Raw genomic sequence first — 20,753 nt, 5'->3', positions numbered from 1 at the left:
ACAAAGCAAGTAGGCAAGCAGGCAAGTAGGGAACCACAAACACAATTCAATACACCGAGCAACAAACACAAACACCTTCAAGCATCTTATCCAGGATGAACCCTCATCATTGCGCACACAGAGCAATTGGCTCAAGCAATGGCTGTCTAGCTGTCTGGCGCAGCTTAAGAGCCGGGTAGAGCTGCGAGCAGCTTTTCCTTCAGCTGCTGGAAGGTGGGTCGCTCCCTGGCCTCCTGTGCCATGCATTCTTGCGCCAGGTTGCGCAACAGCACTTCCGCCGCTTCCTCATTGCCTGCACAACCAAGGCAGTAGGCATTGTGATGCGCTGGTATTGTGAGGAGCTGGGGACAAGACGTGCTGTGCTGTGCATGCACTGGGGTGCAGGACGGTGGGCAGGTAGGCTGGCAGGGGAGTGTTGAAAAAGAAAAACAAAAGAGCATCATAACAGCGCAGTACTAACAGCATACACACACACACACACATACACACACACACAGCACACACGACTTCCACAACTCGCCCTCACCCCCTCCAACCCCCTCCCAACCCCTCAACCCCAAACTCCTCTTCGCCCCCGTCTCTTATCACCCCCTCCTTTCTTCTCACCTGAAGATGGAGGGAAGCGGAGCCGCTTGCCGGATGCAAGCAAGGATGCGAGGGTGGACAGCATCGGGCCGCAGAACCCGTCCCCAAACTCTTGCTTGATCAAGTCGGGTTTCCGCTGCGTCACAATCTCCCACAGCACAACCCCAAAGCTGAACACGTCGGCCTTGGTGTCGTACGCTGTCCCCGTCAGCGCCTCTGGCGCAGTGTACAGCGGCGTGCCAACAGCGGCTGTCATGGTCATGCTCATCGTCATGCCAGCCACCTCCTCGTCGTACGCAACATCGTCATTCACAGCAGCACCATCAGCCGCCGCCGCAAGCAGCCTGGCCTGCGCTGCCTCTGAATCGCCACCACGTGACGACGACGCTGGTGTGGTCAACGACGATAACCCAGCCCCAGCCAGCACGCTTGAACTGCCATTACTGTCTTTGTCGTTGCCGCTGCTGCCTATGTCGTCGTCGTCGCTGTCGTTGTTGTTGTTGCTCATTCTCCTGTCGCTGCTGTGATTGTGGGTGCCGGGCAGCCCAAAGCCAAGGCCAAACCAGCCGCCTCCGCTGCTGCGGTGTGGTCCCGCAGAATGCACCTGCTGTGAACTCAGGCGCTGGGTCACGGTTCCAAAGTCCGTGATCTTTGCCCGCAGGTTCGCCGACACCAGCACATTGCCGCTCTTCAGATCTCTGCGTCCGATGGGGCGCATGCGTGCATTACGTTGTGTGCAGAATGTGTGCATTGAGTGAAGGCATGTGGAAAGGAAAGGAGGGCGCAAGCAGGCAATAACATAACACACACACGCACGCACGCACATGTCACGCACGCACACTCACACACATACACAACACACAAAAGCACACAAAAGCACGCACAAAAGCACACACAACACACATACACAACACACACGTATTACACTTACGCACACGCACAGATCACACACGCATCACACACTCACCAACCCCAAACCCCCCCCCCCCAAACAAAACACGCAAGGTCACCTGTGGAGTTTGCCGAGGCTGTGGATAAACGCCATGCCAGATGCAATGTCCGCAGCGAGCCGCTGCTTCAGCGCCCACACAGTCAAGAGACCAGGCTGCACCGAGTGCCTGGTTGTTGACACGACTGTGTAGTCATCCAAGTCCTCGCTTGTCGGCGCAGCAGTTTCTGCGGTCGTGGAAGCGCTGGTGCTGTTGGTCTCTGTCAACACCTGTTGCAGGTTGCGCTGCAGCAGCTGGCGCAGGGATCCGAGCGCCATAAACTCGAGCACCAGAAACGGCGCGCCAGTCACCGGGTTTGTGCCAGCGCCAAAGAAGCGAACCAGGTGCGGATGCCGCGTGCGCTGCAAGAACGCCACCTCCTTCTCAAACTCCTGCTGCGTCGCTGCGTCCAGGAACACGTTGCCCAGCTTCAGCACCTTCACCGCCACATGCACCGAGTCCCACTCGCCCTCCCACACGTCGCCGCTCGCACCACTGTCCAGCTCGCGGTACAGGTCAAGCTCCTCAAACGGAATGTCCCACACGGCCTTGAGCGCCAGCACCTCCGCGTCCTTCTCGGAGAGCAGCTGCATGTTGAGGGCGTGCTCGGCGCGCAACTGCTTGTGCCGGCGATACCAGCGGAACAGCGCAAACAGTGCGCCTTGCAGCGCCAAGACACCGGCAACAGTGCCCAACGCAACCGGCACGGGGTTGTCTGTCTGCTTGATGCACTTGTCTCCTCTTGCGATATAACCAGATGAGCACTGACAGCGAAACAGGAACACTGTGTCCCATACTCTTGTGTGGATGGTGCGTGATTCCCCCGTAGGTTGAGTCGTAACACGCAGTCGACACTCCACCGGGGATCGAAACAGCTCAATGCTGGGGATAACTTGCCGGAAATGCACCACCCCAAACAATGCAGCGTCTGGCTGGTCTTTCCGAAACGCCACCGGTCTGTTGAGTGGCGCATTGAGCAGGTGCGGCTGGTCGATCCAGTCGTTGTCGCTCAGGTCCACAACCTCAACGTCGCTAAACACAATGCACTGCAGAAGCAATGGCGAGAGCCGCTGAACGTCGGGCTTGCCGCGCTCTTGCCACTGCTGTGCGACCAGGACGCGCGTGCCGAGTGTGCGGCAGAACCCGCGTTGGAAAGGGACCTTGGTGCGACTGATGTCTAGCACCTCGGCCACTGGCACGTGAATTGTCTCCAGGTTTGGGCAGGATGACACGTTTAAGGTGCGAGTCGGAGACTCCACCTCAACGGTCGTCAAAGCGTGATTTTGATCGAGAAACACGGCTTGGATGGAGGTGTTTGGACACAGACGTAGTTCTTCGTAAGCGGTGTTGATGATGGCGAGGCTTTCCACGTCTGATGCCAACGCACTGCATATTTCACTAACAGGGGCTGTCATGGCATTCATATGTGGGGCGCCGACGTAGAGGCTGCGAAGTTGAACCTGGTGCTGAACCAGCCATCTCAGGAAACCAGAGAAGTGCATGTTCCGAATGTTCAGGTGTCGCAGGCGGCAAAGGTTCGTGGTGTTGATCCTGCCTTCGTGAAAAATGAGAGTGCTCTCGAGAGAAGTGGCTGGTCGAACCGATAGGGAGTGGAGTCGATGCAGGTTCAAATACGGTGTGATGTCAACTTTTGACAACAAGTGCCCGTTGAAACGGAGCTCCTCCAAGCGTTGAAGCCTTTGCACATCAACCGCTGTTTTGAGGGGGTTGTTCAGAAGTCGAAGAATTCTCAACTGGGGCAGGCTCACATTGTGAGGAAAGACCTCCAATGCATTGTTGGAGAGTGCGAGCCTTTCAAGGTTTGGGAAGCTGCGAAACGAATCAGGTGGAAGTTGGACCAATTGATTGTAGCTGAGGTCAATGGAAACAAGCTGGGAGTGCTCAGAAATGATTCCTGGTTGAAGATTCGTCAGCGCGTTTGATTGGAGCTGGAGCGTTCGAAGGGCAGGGAAAGCTGCCAGCAAGTTCTGTGGCAGTACCTCGATGTTGTTCTGGCTCAAGTCAAACGACTTCAGAGCTGGCATCTCGGCCGCAAACCAAGACAGGTCAATCTCTGTGAAATAGTTGCGGCGCAGGTCAAGCTCTTCCAATGCCGAAAGGTTGGAGAAAACGGCAGACGGGAGAACCTCCAACTTGTTTTCTCGCAAGTGGATATGGTGCAACATGGTGTTGGCATGGAGCAGCGTGGGCGGAAGCGTGGTGAGGAAGCAGTTGTTGATGGATAGGTGCTTCAGTTTGGCGAGGTTCGAGAAGATGGTTTCGGGGAGGGTTTCAATGAAGTTGACCCCGATGTTGATGGAGGTGAGATTGACTGGGGCCTCGAACAAAGTGGCGGGCAGCTCTCCGAAGCCATTCTGATTCAGGTCCAGGCTTTCCAAAGCTGTTGTTGAGCTGAGGGCGTTAGGCGCAATGCGTGTGATGAGGTTGCGGCGCAGAGTGAGCGTGCGAAGATTGGTCAAGTCCGCAAAGTGTTCTGCTGTGATCTCCCGCAGCCGCCCGCGCTGCAGGGTGAGTGAGCGTAGCTGCGACATGCCTGCAAAAGCGCCTTGGTCTATGCCACCCACCAGGGTGTTGTGGGTGAGGATGGACGTGATCTGGCCAGCGTGCGCAAACGTCTGATGGGGGGATGCATCCTGGTTGTTCTGAGCCAAGCGCACAAAACTGCTATCACGGATCTCGATTTTTAGAATACTCGTCAGCGGGTTGAAGGTGTTGAAGAAGAAGTCTGGGCCAAGCAGGCCTGTGACATTCACACGCTGGACTGTTGTGCACTGTGTGTGGCTCAGTACCCATTCCAAATCGGTGTTGTGCACGGTGCCCGCGATAACCAAGGCACGTGGCTGCAATGAGTTGCAGAGTTGAGCTGCGGCAGTGGCAGCTTCCGAGCTGGGTTCGATCTCCTCCAACAGGGCTGTGGCGTCGTTTGGTGCATCGAATGCAATGGTCAACGTGCCGCCAGCGATGGTGTCTTCAGAAGCGGGCACCGTGCAATTGCCTTTGATGATCGCTGAAGCGGTGCAGCGGTCAAAGACAAAGTCCGTGGGGGGCTCTGCTTCTGCCACAACGTCTCTCCGCCGCCGCTGCTGTTGTTGACGTTGATGCTGCTGGGTAAGGAGAGGGAAAGGCGAGGCATGTTGCAGCGGAAGAGCAGCTCGTGCGACAGCCTTGAGGATGGCGCTGCTGTTGTCGTCGGTGTCTTCTCCTTGCCCTCCTTGCTGCTGCTGTTGTTGTTGTTTTTCATCTTGCTGCTGCTGTTGGTGTTGTTGTTGTTGGCAGTGGGCGTTGATGACGCGCTGCAACGCATGCAAGTGCGCATGCATGGGGAGCTTGTCGCCGTTGTGGTCTGCAACCACCTCCTCCTGCGAATTCTCCTCCTGCGTTTCCTCTTCGCTCCTTGTGGTCAAGAGAATTGCCTCCGTGACGACCTCAAGGGCGACTCGGGCGTCGTGGCAGATGGCTGCACTGTTGTCGTCGGTGCTGTGGAAGTGGTTGTCGGTGCTCTCGGTGCTGGTGCTAGTGCTAGTGCTGCCTTCGTGCAAGGCTTGTTCATGGGCATCCGCTGTCAGGTCGACATCGCCAAGCGGTTGGGCAGGAGTTGGAGTAGCAGGCGTGGCAACTGCCGAGAGTAAGGGCAATAGCAAGAATAGCAGGACACCTGCCAGGACCAAAACAGCCTGCTTGTTGGGGCTGACGGCAACTCTACATCGGCCTTGGATGGTTCGTCTGGATTGTGCCTTAGTCATCTTGCTTCTGCTGGTCGCCATGCCTCAGTTTGTGAGGAGTTTCAGTCTCCTCTAAGCTTCTTGTCTTGCTTCCAGTCCTTAGAGTCCTTTGCTTCTTTCTTTTGAGCTTTTGCTTTGAGGTCGAGCTGTGCACGCATGTGCGCGCCCTGAAGGCTTGAAGGAAAACCACAGGTGGTATGTGGCGTGTGTGTGTGTGTGTGCGGATGAAGGGAAGAAGGGATGACCCTCTCTGGCTTCCGCCTCACCTCAGTGCCTGCAGTGTGCCTCGACTTTCTTGTGCATGAAGCAGTGGAACGACAAATGACTGTCTGACCTCTGTGAAGGTTCTCTTAATGGTTCGCTTGTTGTTCCCTTCCCCTTGTTTGGGCCCGTTCCATACGGCACGATAAAATAGAGAATTGTTTATTTTTGCCGCTTCTCCTCCGCCACTGCAACGACGACGGAGAAGGCTCGCTCGCTTCTTGCTTGCTTGCTTGCTTCTTTGTGTGCATTGCTGTAGAGTGGACTGAAGTTCAGAGACAAGAGGAGAAGTAGAGGAGGAAGAGGAAGCGTGTTGGGAACGAGAGACGGCACTCCGCAGGCGCAGCAGCAGCAGCAGCAGCAGCGCGATGAGTGCGGAGGAGCTGAACGGCACGGATCATGTTGCCGAGGTCATTGATACCAAAGAGATTGTGGACTATCTTCGCGATGTTGTGCCACTTCTACTTGGTGGCGGCGAAGCCAGCCTCGCTGACACGCTGGCAGAGGCAGAGCCACTCCTCACCAGGTGAACTCCTTTGCAGCAAACCTCTGTGCATTCATTATGGCCATATGTGGTGTTTGTGTTGTGCGTGCGTGTGTGTGCTTTGTGTCTGGGTGTGCGGCACAAACAAGTGAACCCCCCCCCCCTTCTTGCCATGTCTTGCTGGGTCGCTTGCACTTTCACATCACACACACACACACGCTTCTCGCACTCCACACCTACTCTTGTCCCTCACGTGCGCACAAACACGCACTCTCTCCACTTGTGTAGCTTTGCCGCCGATCCAAACAAGCGAGCGCTCATGGTCCACCGAAACACAGGCAAAAGTGCGTTCTTGGCAGCTGTTTGCGTTTGACGCAGCAGTGTTTGGTTGGATCCCATCCCAGTCTGTGTGCGCGTGCGTGTATATGTGTGTATGTTGTGTGTTTGCGCTTGTGCTCACATTTTGCATCCACTGGCTCAATTGAACCTCTAGGTGACCAAGACGACCAACAAGAGATCATCATCACGGATGAGGTGGGTTTGCTGAAGTATTGTGTTCGCAGGTGTTGACACTGACCCATGGCAGCCTTTACACACAACCACACTCGCTCACGTATTCACACACATACACACACGCACACGCACACGCACACGCACACACACACACACACACGCACACAGATCAAGAGCTTAGGTGCAAGCTACGCAGCATGTGCCTTTGTGAAGAAGAATCCCAAAGACCCGCTCGCGCCCAACGATCTGGCGCTGCAGCTGCACTGTGTTGTCTTCTCTGACGGTGAGTTGTGGTGCACATGACCAAGGATCGAGCGCCATTCCTGTGCATGTACTGGAGACTTTGGCCATGCTGACTGCATCCCTCACACACGTCGTCTTAACAAGTACAAACAAACAGAAACAAGCACACACACACACACACGACCAAACACGAACACACGTTCACAAATACACACACACACACACACACGACCAAACACGAACACACGTTCACAAATACACACACACACGACCAAACACGAACACACGTTCACAAATACACACACTCATGCACACACTCTCATACATACACGCACAACCCGCCAGGCAAGCCGTTTGGGATGCTGCATGCGCTGGTGCAGCAATACGTACAACCATTCTTCAACAGCCTGGCAAAAGGGTCCGGTGCTGCCGACAAGGAGAGCATCAAGCCTGCGAGCAAGGCCATCAACGAGCTGGAAACACTCCTCTCGCATCTGCAGCAGGATACAGACATTCCCCAGATTGAGATTGTGCCTGAGAAGGCCATCGCCGCCGCGGTCTCCGAGGTGCGGTGCATGGCGCTGCGTGATCTGTATGCGTGTGTGCGTTCGCGTGTGTGTCTGCGTCGGTGCATTATGTTCGCGCGCGCGCACGTGCGGCGCGTGCGTGCGTGTGCGTGTGTGCGTGTGATGATGACTGCGCGGTCGAGCAATTGCCTCACGGACGCACCAATACACGTTTCTCCGCCCATCCCTCCTCTGTGTTTCCCAAACAGGCGCGAAAGGCCGGTCGCAGCCCGACGCTTGCTGACATGGGGGACTTGGTGCACGACGACGCGTACGTCAAGTCGCTTGAGCGGGTGGTGCTGCGCTGGATCAAGGACATTCAGCAGGTCACCCGCCTCGAACGCGACCTCTCCACAGGCAGCGCGCGCCAGGAAATCAGGTGCAGTGTGCATGTGTCCGTCTTCGTGTGGGTGCATGTGTGCATGCATGTGCGTAACCTGTGCGCAACCTGTGTGCGTGTGCATTTATGTGGTGTGGGTGTGCCACATATCTCTGAGGCTGTGGCTTCATCTGTGAGTTTGTCACAATGCTGTTTCTTCGCACTCAGTTCTCACCACACACGCTCACCAATTTACACACGAACCCCCTTCCACACACACACACACACACACACACACACACACACACACACACACACACACACACACACACACACACACACACGCAGGTTCTGGCTGTCGATGGAGCGCGCACTGTCGCAGCTAAAGGTGCGGCTGGCCGAGGACGACGTGACGCTGACGCTGGCAGTGCTGCGGGAGGCCAAGCGACTGACCATCCTCAAGAGCTTTGAGACAGACACCAACCTGTCCATGTACGACACCGTGCTGGACTACAACACGCTGATGAAGGACTTCCCGATCAACGCCATCCTCATTGCCACGGACATCAAGAAGCTTGTGGAGGCCATGCTGGAGGTGTTCCAGCACATGAAGAAGGTGAAGCACACGCGGTACCCGCGCGAGCGGTTTATTGAGCTCATCAAGGCCATCTCCCGCGACGTCAACAGCAGCTGCTCAAGATCCTCTCCAGAGAAGCTCATGCACATGCCCATCCCCGAAGAATGCGGTGTGCTTCCCCCCGCTACATGTTTCGATGTGAATGACGTATGTGCTGCTATGGCGTGTGTTGCTTGTGTATTTGATGTGTGCGGGCGTGTGTGTGTTTGCATGTGTGTGTGTGTGTGTATGTGTGGGTATGTGTGGGTGTGGGTGTGTATGTCTGTCTGTGCTTGTGTGTGCGTGCTTGTCTGTCCCCCACATGCCCTGGTGCTACTGCTGCTGTTGCTGCTGCTACGCATGTGTGTGCGTCAACACACCGCATGGTGCCTCATGCATGATGTTTCCCACGACGGTTGCTGCTCCTCCCTCCCTCCAAAACAAACACATTCCAATCGTGTCGTGCGGTGCAGATTGAGCACACTCCTTACGAGGCCGGCATGTACTACAAGCTCTGCATGGCCCTTGTTGACGCTTGTAAGTTGCTCTCACGCGCATGGCTCGTGCATGACACGTGCATGACACACACACATGACACACACGCACGCCACACACACACACACACACACACACACACACACACACACACACACACACACACACACACACGCAGGTTCTGGCTGTCGATGGAGCGCGCACTGTCGCAGCTAAAGGTGCGGCTGGCCGAGGACGACGTGACGCTGACGCTGGCAGTGCTGCGGGAGGCCAAGCGACTGACCATCCTCAAGAGCTTTGAGACAGACACCAACCTGTCCATGTACGACACCGTGCTGGACTACAACACGCTGATGAAGGACTTCCCGATCAACGCCATCCTCATTGCCACGGACATCAAGAAGCTTGTGGAGGCCATGCTGGAGGTGTTCCAGCACATGAAGAAGGTGAAGCACACGCGGTACCCGCGCGAGCGGTTTATTGAGCTCATCAAGGCCATCTCCCGCGACGTCAACAGCCAGCTGCTCAAGATCCTCTCCAAGAAGAAGCTCATGCACATGCCCATCCCCGAGTTTGAGAACCTGTACAACCAGTGCAACCAGCTCTTCCGCGAGTGGAACGACAAGTCCGACTTCCGCACCATCATCCAGGAGCTGCGCAGCACCCAGCGCGGCGGGCGGGCCACTGCTCGGCGTGTGGTCCCCGAGCACAAGGCCCTGCAGGAGCGGCTTGCCCTCGTGCACGACTTTCGGCTGCGCCATGACGACCTCAAACAGCGCATCTCCGTGGTGCTGAAGCAGCGCGGGATTGAGCCCGACGCGGACGAGGACAACGCGCTGGCCGAGGTGGAGAACGCGTACGACGAGATGCGCAGCGTGGACGTGCTTGACCTGGAGGAGGAGGGCCAGCGGGCGTGGGACCGCGCCTGCGAGAGCTATGAGGCGCGCGTGAACCAGGTGGAGGACACCATCATCAAGCACCTGTGCCACGAGCTTGACCATGCAGCCAAGTCGTCGGACATGTTCCGCATCTTCCGCCACTACTACGCGCTGCTGGACCGCCCGCGCATCCGCAACGCCGTGCGCTCGTACCAGAAGCAGCTCATGTCCAACGTCAAGGACGACATTATCGAGCTGCACAAGAAGTTCAAGATGCAGTACCACAACAGCAACAACAGCCACATGAGCGCGGCCCGCGACATCCCGCCCACCTCTGGGCAGATCATCTGGATGGCGCAGATTGAGCGGCAGCTCGACGACTACCTGGAGCGCGTCGGGCACGTGCTCGGGCCCAACTGGATGAAGCACGTGGACGGGCGCGAGCTGAAGGAGCGCGGCGAGACGTTCAAGGAGAAGCTGCGCCAGGCCAACCCGTACGACCTCTGGCTGCAGGAGATTGAGACGCAGGACATCACGTTCAAGAACACCATCTTCGACATTGAGCTGTTCCGCGGCGAGAAGACGCGCCTGGAGATGTTTGTCAACTTCCACGAGCGCCTCATCACCATGGCCAAGGAGGTGCGCATCATGGGCTGGCTCAAGAACGTGCCCCGCGTGCCCAAGCTCGCCGTCGTCAAGGCCAAGAAGGCCAACATGCTGTACCCGTATGTCATCTCCCTCAAGAACAGCATCAAGACGTACTCCATCGCCATGAACCAGCTGGACGACAGGCCGCACCTCACCCCGCTCGTTGCGCGCTGGTACAACCGCGTGCACGACCAGATTGCCTACGGCATGGACCTCACCTGGGAGAGCCCCTTGGAGGCGTATGCGTACGAGCTCTCACGAAACGTCACCGAGCTGCACCGCCGCGTGCAGGCGCTCTTTGGCTATGACGACCGCATCAAGAAGATGCTCACCTCCCTCACCACCTGCGACTACAGCAACAAGAAATTCCAAGTGCGTTCCGCTCCCGTGTTGGTGTGCTAATTGTGTTTGGGGTTGTGTGCTTATGTGTGTTGATGTGTTTGGGGTTGTGTGCTTATGTGTGTTGATGTGTTTGGGGTTGTGTGCTTATGTGTGTTGATGTGTTTGGGGTTGTGTGTTTGTGTTTGCGTGTTTGGTTTTGTGCGTGCCTGTGTTGTGCATGTGTGCACGTGTTTGGTTCATGCGTTTTCCCTGCCTCTCAACAACAACAACACACACACTCCACACTCCCTCGCATCTCCTTCTTCTCCTGTTTCAACACTCTTTCTTCCTTCACCTCACTCAACATCCCCTCCCCCCCGTTTTCTTCACCTTGCAGGATTTGATCAAGCGTGGGCAGGACGTGTTGAACAAGATGAAGGCCGAGAAGTACGTCAACCTGCAGCAGTGGTGTGATGACCTGAATGCGCAGGTGGAGCAGAAGCTCGCGGCACGCCTGCACCACGCGCTCGTAGCGTGGACCAAGGCGCTCGCCCACGCCTCTCGTGCAGCGGAGAGCTGGGACGCGGACGTGGAGGACGACGAGGACCTGCCCGAGATTGCACGCGCCAAGCACGAGCTGCAGATTCGCAACCAGGTGATCATGCTCACCCCACCGGTGGAGAGCGCACGCCAGGCTTTGGTGCAGCAGCTGCAGGTGCACCTGTCCGTGGTCACCAGCCTCGCCCGCCTGCACACGGACCCGCTTGACACGGCCAACGCCACCAAGTCTGTGGCCAAGTACGGCAATCTGCTGGCCAAGCTGCCCAACGACGGCGCCGACCTGGTGCAGGCGCACCGGCTGATTGACGTGGAGACGGGCAAGGTTGACGCGTACGTGGGCGAGTGGCTGCAGTACCAGTCGCTGTGGGACCTGCAGATGGAGAACGTGTTTGCCTCCCTCGGTGACGACCTCATGGCGTGGCAGCAGCTGCTCACGGAGATCAAGCGCGCGCGCCGCCACTTTGACACGTCCGAGACGAGCAAGGCGCTGGCGGCGGTGGACATTGAGTACAGCCAGGTGCAGACGCGCGTGGCCATGAAGTACGACGCCATCCACCGCGAGATTATCGGCCACTTTGCCACGTCCATGGCCGACCACATGTCCCGCTTCTACAACGAGGTGCACGGCCTGCGGGAGAAGCTGGAGGCCATGTCGCTGGAGGCTGCCAAGACATCCGACAGCATCACCTACATTGGCGTCATCCAGGGCGCCAAGAAGCGCGTCAAGCCGCTCACCGCCCAGTTTGAGTGCTTCGTCTCTGGCGAGAAGCTGCTGGAGCGGCAGCGGTTCCCCTTCCCCAGCGACTGGCTGCGCGTGCAGCAGCTCGAGGGCGAGTGGGAGGCGTTCCTGAGCATCCTGGAGCGCAGGCACACGGCCATTGCGGGCCAGGTGACCAGCCTGCAGATGCGCGTCGTCTCCGAGGAGCGGCAGATTGAGGCGCAGATTGCGGAGCTGGTGGCGGACTGGGACAAGAACAAGCCCATGGGCGGCGACGTCAACCCGGCCGAGGCCGTCAACGTGCTCAACATCTTCCAGGGCAGGTTCACCCGCCTCAGGGACGAGTACGAGAACCTGGTGCGCGCCAAGACGGCGCTCGACCTGGACATCAAGGAGGACACGCGGCTGCCCTCGCGCATGGAGGAGCTGATGGAGCTCAAGGGCTCCTGGCACGACCTGTCGCGCGTCGTGGAGCACATGTCCGACCTCAAGGCCACGGAGTGGGGCGCCGTCGTGCCCACCAAGCTGCGCAGCCAGCTCAACGGCATCGTGGACGAGCTCAAGCGCATGCCCGCGCGCGTCAAGTCGTACGAGGCCTACGAGTACCTGCTGCAGCAGGCGCGCTCCTACATCAAGGTCAACGAGACCATCAGCGTGCTGCGCGGCGACACGCTCACCAGCCGCCACTGGAAGATGCTCACCTCGGAGCTGGGCGTGTCGTGGGACATGGTCACGCTCACGCTGGGCCAGGTGTGGGCGGTGGACCTGGAGCGCAACGCAGAGGCCATCAACCGCGTCGTGCTGCAGGCGCAGGGCGAGAAGGCGCTGGAGGTGTTCCTGAAGCAGATCAAGGAGGCCTGGCAGGCGTACGAGCTGGAGATGGTCAACTACCAGAACAAAACCAAGCTCATCAAGGGCTGGGACGACCTCTTCACGCTGGCCAAGGACCACATCAACAACCTGGCGCAGATGAAGCTGTCCCCTTACTACAAGGTGTTTGAGGAGGAGGCCCTGGCCTGGGAAAACCGCCTCAACACCCTGTACACCCTCTTCTACGACGTGTGGATCGACGTGCAGCGCCAGTGGGTGTACCTGGAGGGCATCTTCACCGGCAGCGCTGACCTCAAGGTCCTCCTGCCCACGGAGACAAACAAGTTTATGGGCCTGAGCAACGAGTTTGTGGCGCTGATGCGCAAGGTGTCCAAGAACCCGATGGTGCTGGAGGTGCTCAACATCCCCAACCTCGAGCGCACGCTGCACCACTTCAAGGACGTCCTGGACAAGATCCAGAAGGCGCTGAGCAAGTACCTGGAGCAGGAGCGCGCGTCGTTCCCGCGCTTCTACTTTGTGGGCGACGAGGACCTGCTTGACATTATCGGCAACGGCAAGAACGTGGACCGCATCCAGAAGCACTTCCGCAAGATGTTCGCGGGCCTGAACAGCGTCGAGCTGACGGAGCAGGGCGACGCCGCAAAGGCGCTGCTCTCGCGCGAGGGCGAGGTGGTCCCCTTCACCAACAACGTGCAGGTGAAGGACAGGAAGATCAACGCCTGGCTCACCGCGCTGGAGGAGGAGATGAAGGTGGCGCTGGCCTCGCTGCTCAACCGCTCCACCACGCAGATCAAGCACCTGGCCACCTCCTTTGAGCTCTCCTCCTACCTCAAGTGGCTCGACGCCTTCCAGGCGCAGATTGTCGTGCTCAGCGCGCAGGTGGCGTGGTCCGAGAGCGTGCAGCAGGCGCTCGTCTCGGGCGGCGGCAAGCAGGGCTTGAAGGAGCAACTGGACGCCGTCATCACCACCCTCAACGCCCTGGCCGACACGGTGCTGCAGCACCAGCCGCCCATCCGCCGCAAGAAGCTGGAGCAGATGATCACGGAGCTCGTGCACAAGCGCGACCTCACCCGCGGCCTCATTGACGAGCGCGTGGCGGCCGTCACCGACTTTAGGTGGTTGCAGAACATGCGCTTTGAGTTTGACGCGTACAACACGGACGTGCTGCAGCAGCTGTCCATCAAGATGGCGGACGTGAGCCTCTTCTACGGGTTTGAGTACCTGGGGCTCGTGGACAAGCTTGTGCAGACGCCGCTCACGGACCGCTGCTTCCTCACCATGACACAGGCCCTCGCTGCCCGGCAGGGCGGCAGCCCCTTTGGCCCCGCAGGCACGGGCAAGACGGAGTCTGTCAAGGCGCTTGGCGCGCAGCTGGGCCGCTTCGTGCTGGTGTTCAACTGCGACGAGACGTTTGACAACCACGCCATGGGCCGCATCTTCGTGGGCCTGTGCCAGGTGGGCGCGTGGGGCTGCTTTGACGAGTTCAACCGCCTGGAGGAGAGCATGCTCTCGGCGGTGTCGCAGCAGATTGAGAGCATCCAGCTGGCCATCAAGGCCGGCGGCATGCTGGAGGGCGAGGCCGCCCGCCAGGCCATGACCGTGTCGCTTCAAGGCCGCACCGTGTCCGTGAACCCGAGCATGGCCATCTTCATCACCATGAACCCGGGCTACGCGGGCCGCTCCCCGCTACCGGACAACCTCAAGAAGCTCTTCCGCAACCTGGCCATGACCAAGCCGGACAGGCAGCTGATTGCCCAGGTTATGCTCTTCTCGCAGGGGTTCCGCACCGCGGAGCAGCTCTCGCGCAAGGTCGTACCCCTGTTCATCCTGTGCCAGGAGCAGCTCTCCGCGCAGTCGCACTACGACTTTGGCCTGCGCTCCCTCAAGGCCGTGCTCGTCAGCGCGGGCAACATCAAGCGCGAGCGCCTGGCCGCGCTGCGCCAGAAGATGCGGGAGGAGCGCGGCAGCGTGGATGAGGAGGAAGTGGCCTCCGCCATTGACGAGCAGGAGGTGGTAATTCAGAGCATCACCCAGACCATGATCCCCAAGCTGGTGGCCCAGGACATCCCCTTGCTGGACAGCCTGCTGACCGACGTGTTCCCCGGGGTGCAGCGGCCCGAAATTCCGCTGGCCGAACTGGAGGCCAAGATCCTGGAGGTGTGCGAGGAGCAGCACTACGTGCCCTCGAAGACGTGGCTCAACAAGGTGCTGCAGGTGTACCAGGTGACGCAGCTCAACCACGGGCTGATGCTGGTCGGCCCCTCTGGCGTCGGCAAGTCGGTTGCCTGGCGCGTGCTGCTGGAGGCCCTGCGGCGCCTGGAGCAGAGGGAGGCCGAGGAGTACGTGATTGACCCCAAGGCCATCACCAAGGAGGAGCTGTACGGCTTCCTCGACCCGACCACGCGCGAGTGGACAGACGGCCTGTTCACCTCCATCGTGCGCAAGGTGATTGACGACGTGCGTGGCGAGCGCAATCGGCGCCAGTGGATCATCTTTGACGGCGACGTGGACCCGGAGTGGGTGGAGAACCTGAACAGCGTGCTGGACGACAACAAGCTGCTGACGCTGCCCAACGGCGAGCGGCTCAACCTGCCCAGCAACATCCGCATCCTGTTTGAGGTGCAGGACCTGAAGAACGCCACGCTGGCCACCGTCTCGCGCTGCGGCATGATCTGGTTCAGCGAGGACGTGCTCACGCTGCAGGTGCACTACAAGCGCTTCCTGCGGCTCCTGCGCAACGTGCCCGTGGACAGCGACATGAGCCAGACGCAGGCAGACAAGGCCGAGGGCCTGGCTGCGCAGCGCAAGGTGGCCGACACGCTGGAGCCCTTCTTTGAGGAGGACGGCCTGGTCACGCGCTCCCTGCAGTACGCCAGGTCGCTGTTCCACGTGATGGACTACACGGACGGCCGCTGCATCAACGCACTCTTCAGCATGCTCAACCAGACGGCGCGCTCCATCACGGAGTACAACGCCACACACCCGGACTTCCAGCTCACGGAGGACCAGGTGAAGGAGTACACGAGCAAGCGCTTCATGTACTCGCTCATGTGGTGCCTCGTCGGCGACTCGCGCGGGGACGTGCGCACGGAGCTGAGCCGCTTCCTGACGGAGAGCACCACCGTGGAGCTGCCGCCCGTGGAGCAGGGCGCCATCATCGACTTCAAGGTCACCCTGCCGGACGCGCAGTGGCAGCCGTGGACCCACGACGTCCCGCGCATCGAGATTGAGGCGGAGAAGGTGTCCGGCACCAGCGTCGTCGTGCCCACCCTGGATACGGTGCGCCACGAGGACCTGCTGTACACGTGGCTGAGCGAGCACCTGCCCATTGTGCTTTGTGGCCCGCCGGGCTCCGGCAAGACCATGACGCTGTTCAGCGCCCTGCGCGCACTGCCGCACTTTGAGGTGGCCGGCCTCAACTTCAGCAGCAGCACGACGCCCGAGCTGATTATGAAGACGTTTGACCAGTACTGCGAGTACCGCACAACGCCCAACGGCCTGGTGCTCGCGCCCGCGCAGCTCAACAAGTGGCTGGTCATCTTCATGGACGAGTGCAACCTGCCCGCACCCGACAAGTACAACACGGTGCGCGTGATCACGTTCATCCGCCAGCTGGTGGAGCACGGCGGGTTCTGGCGCACGGAGGACCGGCGCTGGGTCAAGCTGGAGCGCATCCAGTTTGTTGGCGCGTGCAACCCGCCGACGGACCCTGGCCGCGTGCCGCTCGCCCACCGCTTTCTGCGCCACGTGCCCGTGGTGTACGTGGACTACCCCGGCGCGGAGTCCCTGCGCCAGATTTACGGCACGTTCAACCGCGCCATCCTGCGCATGCACCCGTCGCTCGAGCGCTACGCGGACAACCTGACGGACGCCATGGTGTCCTTCTACTCGCAGTCGCAGCGGCGGTTCACGGCGGACGTGCAGCCGCACTACATCTACTCCCCGCGCGAGATGACGCGCTGGGTGAAGGGCGTGGCGGAGGCCATCACCCCGCTCGCCCGCAGCGGCACCCCGCTGGACCTGAACGGGCTGGTGCGCGTGTGGGCGCACGAGGCGCTGCGGCTGTTCCAGGACCGCCTGGTCGGCGACGACGAGCGGCAGTGGACGGACGAGAAGGTGGACGACGTGGCCAAGGAGCACTTCCCCGGCATCGACATGCGGGCGGCGCTGCAGCGGCCCATCCTGTTCAGCGACTGGCTCACGCACGAGTACGGCCCCGTGGATCAGGAGGACCTGCGCGAGTTTGTGCGGGAGAAGCTCAAGTCGTTTACGGAGGAGCAGGTGGACCTGAACCTGGTGCTGTTTGACGAGGTGCTGGACCACGTGCTGCGCATCGACCGCGTGTTCCGCCAGAACCAGGGCCACATGCTGCTCATTGGCGTGAGCGGGTGCGGCCGCACAACGCTGTCCCGCTTTGTGGCATGGATGAACCAGCTCACCGTGGTGCAGATCAAGTCGCACAACCTGTACACGCCCGACGACTTTGATGCGGACCTGCGCGAGCTGCTCAAGCGCTCCGGTGTGGAGGGCGAGAAGATTGTGTTCATCCTGGACGAGTCGAACATCACCGACACGGCGTTCCTGGAGCGCATGAACACGCTGCTGGCCAACGGCGAGGTGCCGGGCCTGTTTGAAGGGGACGACTTTTCCGCCCTCATGACCAAGTGCAAGGAGGCGTCGCGCCGGCAGAACCTGCACTTGGACGACAACGAGGAGCTCTACCGCTGGTTCTCCCAGAACGTCATGGACAACCTGCACATTGTGTTTACCATGTGCCCGGCGGAAGGCGGCATGCAGGACCGGGCGACCACCTCGCCCGCCCTCTTCAACCGCTGCGTGCTGGACTGGTTTGGCGACTGGCCCGACTCTGCGCTGTTCCGCGTGGCGGCCGAGCTCTCCGCGCAGGTGCCGCTCGCCAAGCCGGAGTACGAGCCGCCCATGGACTTCCCCGTGGTGGTGGACGCCCTGCAGGACGCCACGCCGTCGCACGCGGACGCCGTGCACAACGCGGCCGTGTTTGTGCACAAGACGGCCAAGGCGGCTGCGCGGCAGCTGCTGAAGCAGGAGGGCCGCTCCACGGACATCACGCCGCGCCACTTCCTGGAGTTTGTGGCGCAGCTGTCGCGCTTCCACACGGAGAAGCGCAAGGACCTGGAGGCGCAGAAGAGCCACCTGCTGAACGGCGTGACGAAGATTGACGAGACGCGGGACACGGTCGCGGAGCTGCAGGTGACGCTGGCGGAGAAGAAGCAGCAGCTGGAGGCCAAGTCCAAGGCGGCCAAGGAGAAGCTGGACCTGATGCTGAGCAAGAAGCAGGCGGCCAACGCCAAGCGCGAGGAGTCGCTGAACATCGACAAGGAGCTGCAGGCGAAGCAGGAGCAGGCGGACGCGCGCAAGGCCGAGGTGGAGGCCGAGCTGGCGGCGGTTGCGCCCGCTGTTGAGGAAGCCAAGGCGGCCGTCAAGGGCATCAAGAAGCGCGACCTGCAGGAGATTCGCACGCTGGCCAAGCCGCCGCAGGCGGTGCAGGTGGCGCTGGAGGGCGTGGTGACGCTGCTGGGCAAGCACACGACCGACTGGAAGAAGATCCGCAGCATCATCGCCCAGGACCACTTCACCTCGGACGTGATGAACTTTGACTCCAACTCCATCACCAGCAAGATTATGGGCAAGATGGAGAGCTCGTACCTGACCAACGAGCTGTTTACGTTTGAGAAGGCCAACCGCGCCAGCAAGGCCGCAGGCCCGCTGGTCAAGTGGGCCAACGCGCAGATGGCGTACGCAAAGCAGCTGCTGAAGGTGGAGCCGCTCAACAACGAGCTGCGGCAGCTGGAGGAGGAGTCGATGGCCATGCGGGAGCAGCAGGACGCGCTGCAGGTGCTGGTGGCGGAGCTCGAGGAGACCATCAAGACGTACGAGGCGGAGTACGCCGTCCTCATCAGCGAGCAGGAGGCCATCAAGAACGACCTCACCACGGTGTCGGACAAGGTGTCGCGCAGCGAGAAGCTGCTGGAGAACCTGGCCAGCGAGAAGGACCGCTGGACGACGAGCGCCGCCGACTTTGACGCACAAATGTCCACCATCATCGGCGACTGCCTCATCAGCGCGGCGTTTGTTGGATACGCGGGCTATTTTGACCAGAGCTACCGCAGCGCCCTCCTCGCGCGTTGGATCACGCACCTGTCCAAGGCGCGCATCGAGTTCAAGCCGGGGGTCGAGGACGGCATCCCGGAGTACCTGTCCTCCCCGGACGACCGGCTGCGCTGGAAGACAAACGCGCTGCCGGAGGACGAGCTGTGTTCGCAGAACGCGGTGATGCTGAGCCGCAGCATCCGCACGCCGCTGGTGATTGACCCGGCGGGGCAGGCGGCTGAGTTTATCATGCGCGAGTACAACGCGGACAACAAGATGGTGGTGACGTCGTTCCTGGACCCCGTGAAGCTGCGCAAGGACGTGGAGAGCGCCATCCGGTTTGGCACGGACCTGCTGATCCAGGACGCGGAGAAGTTTGATGCGCTGCTGAACCCGATCCTGACCAACGACGTGCAGCGCAAGGGCGGCCGCATCATGATCAACCTGGCTGGCAAGGACATTGACCTCTCGCCCACCTTCTCCATGAAGCTCATCACGAAGAACCCGGCGGTGCAGTTCCCCATGGACATTTGCAGCCGCGTCACGCTCATCAACTTCACCGTCACGCCCGGGTCGCTGCAGACGCAGTGCCTGAACCAGGCGCTGCGGTACGAGCGGCCGGACGTTGACGAGCAGCGCACAGACCTGCTGCGGCAGCAGGGCGAGTTTAGGCTGGAGCTGCTCAACCTGGAGAACCAGCTGTTGGACGCGCTGAACAAGGCGGAGGGCAGCATCCTGGACGACGACAAGGTCATCACGCACCTGGAGAAGCTGAAGAACCGCGCCATGGAGGTGCAGGCCAAGGTGGACGAGACAGACACGGTGATGGCGACGGTGGAGAAGACGAGCCGCATGTACCAGCCGCTGGCGCAGCGCTGCAGCTCCATTTACTTCACGTTGCAGCAGATGGCGCACATGCACTTTCTCTACCAGTACTCGCTGCGCTTCTTCCTGGACATTTTCCTGGAGACGCTGCAGGCGAACCCGCGGCTGGAGGGCCTGACAGACCACGACGAGCGGCTGCGCGTGATCAATGACAGCCTGTTCCAGTTTGTGTACGAGCGCGTTGCACCAGGCATGATGCACGAGCACCGCCTGCCACTTGCACTGACGTTTGCGCGCTTCCGCGTGGAGGGCACGGACGACCAGCTGCCGGAGAAGGACCTGCGCTACTTCCTCTCTGGCGGCGGCGTGCTGCTGGGCAAGTCCGACTTTGCCTTCCTGGTGCCGAGCGCGGCCACGGAGGAGCAGGCCAACGCGCTGCACCAGCTGCGCGACAACGTGCCGGCGTTTGGAGACCTCCTGGCGGAGATCAAGGGCCACCAGGGTGAGTTTGCGCACTGGATAGCGCTGGCGCGGCCGGAGCTTGAGCTGCCCAAGTTTGTGTCTGCGCTGCACAGCGACGCGCCGCAGTCTGTGCCGTACCGGCTGCTGCGGGAGCTGCTGTTCCTGCAGGCCGCACGACCAGACCGCTTGCTGGCGCACATGCACGTGTTTGTGGAGCACATTCTGGGCAAGGGCTTTGCCAGCTCCTCGTCGGAGGCCGATCTGCAGCATGTGGTGACCACGGAGATCAAGGCGAGCGTGCCTGTGCTCCTGTGTGGTGTCAAGGGCTTTGACACCTCCGTCAAGGTTGACGACTGCGCCGCTGCCGCTGGAAAGGACATTCTGCCCATTGCCGTCGGCAGTGCTGACGTGCGTGCGTGCGTGCGTGCGTGCGTGTGTGTGTGTGTGTGTGTGTGTGTGTGTGTGTGTGTGCTACATTGGCAGGTCACACAAAAGCACACCGTTGCTGATGCGGTCTTGTGAGAGGGGTTATAGATGGTGACGAGCGCTGCTGCCGTATGTCCAAA

At 60.2% G+C, this 20,753-nt stretch overlaps 2 protein-coding genes across 2 annotated transcripts in view; one reads left to right on the top strand and one right to left on the bottom strand.

Moving 5' to 3' along the window:
- Positions 1-17: 17 nt before the first annotated feature.
- Positions 18-5,463, bottom strand: PTSG_05193 (serine/threonine protein kinase). Its single transcript, XM_004993714.1, has 3 exons — positions 1,596-5,463; positions 607-1,283; positions 18-292 (listed from the first exon to the last, which is right to left on the bottom strand). Exons 1-3 carry the CDS (start codon positions 5,357-5,359, stop codon positions 165-167), a joined length of 4,569 nt encoding a protein of 1,522 aa, XP_004993771.1. The 5' UTR covers positions 5,360-5,463; the 3' UTR covers positions 18-164.
- A 287-nt stretch (positions 5,464-5,750) lies between these two features.
- The window catches only part of PTSG_05192 (dynein cytoplasmic 1 heavy chain 1), an 18,513-nt gene continuing 3,510 nt past the window's right edge, over positions 5,751-20,753 (top strand). Inside the window, exons 1-8 of the mRNA XM_004993713.1 lie at positions 5,751-6,104; positions 6,351-6,406; positions 6,556-6,596; positions 6,744-6,858; positions 7,164-7,384; positions 7,594-7,763; positions 8,993-10,712; positions 11,059-20,595. Coding sequence (XP_004993770.1) covers positions 5,947-6,104; positions 6,351-6,406; positions 6,556-6,596; positions 6,744-6,858; positions 7,164-7,384; positions 7,594-7,763; positions 8,993-10,712; positions 11,059-20,595 — 12,018 coding nt within the window. The 5' untranslated portion in view covers positions 5,751-5,946. The remainder of the gene's footprint in view (positions 6,105-6,350; positions 6,407-6,555; positions 6,597-6,743; positions 6,859-7,163; positions 7,385-7,593; positions 7,764-8,992; positions 10,713-11,058; positions 20,596-20,753) is intronic.

This window comes from Salpingoeca rosetta, assembly GCF_000188695.1.
Source record: "Salpingoeca rosetta unplaced genomic scaffold supercont1.12, whole genome shotgun sequence".
In the NCBI taxonomy this organism is placed as follows: domain Eukaryota; class Choanoflagellata; order Craspedida; family Salpingoecidae; genus Salpingoeca; species Salpingoeca rosetta.
Note: the sequence above shows the minus strand (reverse complement) of the source record. Positions and strands in the feature narration are given on the sequence as shown.